General features: G+C 53.5%; 1 protein-coding gene across 1 annotated transcript; it reads right to left on the reverse strand.

Moving 5' to 3' along the window:
- Window positions 1–659: 659 nt before the first annotated feature.
- Window positions 660–1,365, reverse strand: LOC134044392 (C-C motif chemokine 4 homolog). The gene is made up of 3 exons (XM_062493609.1): window positions 1,260–1,365; window positions 928–1,030; window positions 660–753 (listed from the first exon to the last, which is right to left on the reverse strand). Exons 1-3 carry the CDS (start codon window positions 1,363–1,365, stop codon window positions 660–662), a joined length of 303 nt encoding a protein of 100 aa, XP_062349593.1.
- Window positions 1,366–2,093: the final 728 nt, after the last annotated feature.

The raw sequence follows: 2,093 nt of genomic DNA on the forward strand, positions 1-2,093 counted from the left end.
TCCTGCCTGCTCCTCTGGCAGCACTGTGGCACAGTTTGTGTGTGTGGGGACAGCAGCACCTAGGAGCACTGGGACCTCAGCTCCACCAGTGCAGGGGGCTGTAAGGTAGGAGGGGGCTGGGAGTGGGGATGTCGGGTAGTCAAAGACTGTCCCAATCCTCTAGTCTTTGGGGAAAATATGTCAAAGAGCTGGACACAGAAGCCCAGCAATGCTGCCTTGCCCAGGGGGTTTGTTACTGAACTCCACATGTGCTGTGTGGGAAGGGCACCAAGAAATAGATGAGATTCCAGTGTCACCCTACAGGTATGTCTGGGTCATGCTGGGATGCAGAAGCTGAGTCCAGGCTGGGGAGAGGGAAGTACTGTGGGAGCTGTCATGGGACCACTCTGCACAGTGGGTAGCAAAACAGGGAGTGGCGAGGGCAGGATGCTCCCCAAGGGTCCTTTCTGTCATGTTAGAGCTCCAGCAGGGACTTCAGAGACACCCAAAGGATTTGACAAGCCAGTTTATTCAAGCATTGAGGCAAACAAAATTTGGTCAAACAAGTGTATGGCAATTGTAATTAATTTTCCCTTTGAAGAAGGATGCAGCTCAAGCACTCATTGCCCGCCTCGTGCTGGGGGCTGAGCCCACTGCCCAGGGGCAGAAGCAGGGAAGAGTCAGTGCTCCAGAAGCTCCAAGTCCTCCAGGTATTTCTGCACCCAGAGAGCCTCGGGATTTGCACACACCTCCCTCCCCTTCCTGGTGACCAGGCTGTTGGGGAAAAAAATAGTGTTGAGGCACTCAGCCAGGGCATCAGGGTGCCTGCACTAGGTCCTGCTCGTAGCACCCTGGTTGTCCCTGTCCATGCCCTTCCCTGTCCTTGGACACCCTTGGTGTGCTGGCCTGGCTTGTGCACCCTAGACCCTGGTAATGTTGGGTACTTACACCACGGCTTGCATTGGGCACCTGGTGTTGGTCCTGTAGGCAGAGTGGATCATGCGCCGTGGGATGGGGCGTGAAGTGTACATCAGGCAGCAGGAGGTGGCTTCTGTGAGGCAGAAAGATGGGCCCAGTGAGACCCCACACTGCAGCAGAGACTCTGCCTGTGGCTCCCAGGAGATTTGCCATCACCTGTCCTCCAGGCACACCCCCTGAAAACTTCCGTCTCTGAGGCTTAGTCCCTGCATTGGTGATGGCCATCTGCTCCCAGCCTTCTCCATGGCCATGAGGGACTCATCAGTGGGGAAGGGGCTCTCTCCTGGGGAAGGAAAGCCTACCGTTCTTGGAAAGTGCAGCATTCCTGGAGACTCTGCCATCAGCCTCAGCCAGGGAGCAGATGGCCACAAGGAACAGACCAGCCAGGGTGGCTGCAAGGACTCTCATGATGCTGGGAGGGCTGAGGGAGCCACGAGCGAGGCTGGAGCTGGGGTGTCTGTCGGGCTCTCCTCTGCACGGTAGCCCCTGCTCCTGCTGATCTCCTTTTATGCCCCCACTACTGGGTGGGCACAGGGTTTCAAGAAAGAAAATGAGTGTATCATTCCAGGAAAATTACATAAGGCAAAGAAACTGCAGAAAGGGAACTGCCAGTCACAGGGCTGTTATTTTCAGATTAGAGAGAGTAAGTCTTATGAAGAGCTGGGTTTGTTTGACAGTAAAAAGGGAGGCCCCCCCTGAGGGAGAACCTTACTACTCTCTGCAACTTCTTGAAAGGAGGGCTGTAGTGAGCTGGAGGTTGCTTTCTTCTCTCAGGTAACAAGTGACAGGGTGAGATGAAATGGCATCACATTGAACCAGGGCATGCTATGAAAATGTTCTTCTCTGAGGTGGTTGTCCAGCACTGGAACAGGTTGCCAGGGGAAGTGGTGGAGTCACCATCCCTAAAGACATTTAAAAGATGTGTAAATGTGATGCTTAGGGACATAGTTTAGTCCTGGACTTTGCAATACTGGGTTAACATTGGACTTGATGATCTTAAAGATCTTTTCCAACATAAATGATCCTACAGTTTGTTTCTGTGAACTTCATGGTGCTGAGGGAACACAAGCATAGCTGGAGCTGGGGTGGCTGCAGGGTTTTCCTCTACACATTGCTCAGTCCCTGCTGCTACTTCC

The sequence above is a fragment of the Cinclus cinclus genome, chromosome 5, assembly GCF_963662255.1.
Source record: "Cinclus cinclus chromosome 5, bCinCin1.1, whole genome shotgun sequence".
Classification (NCBI taxonomy): Eukaryota; Metazoa; Chordata; class Aves; order Passeriformes; family Cinclidae; genus Cinclus; species Cinclus cinclus.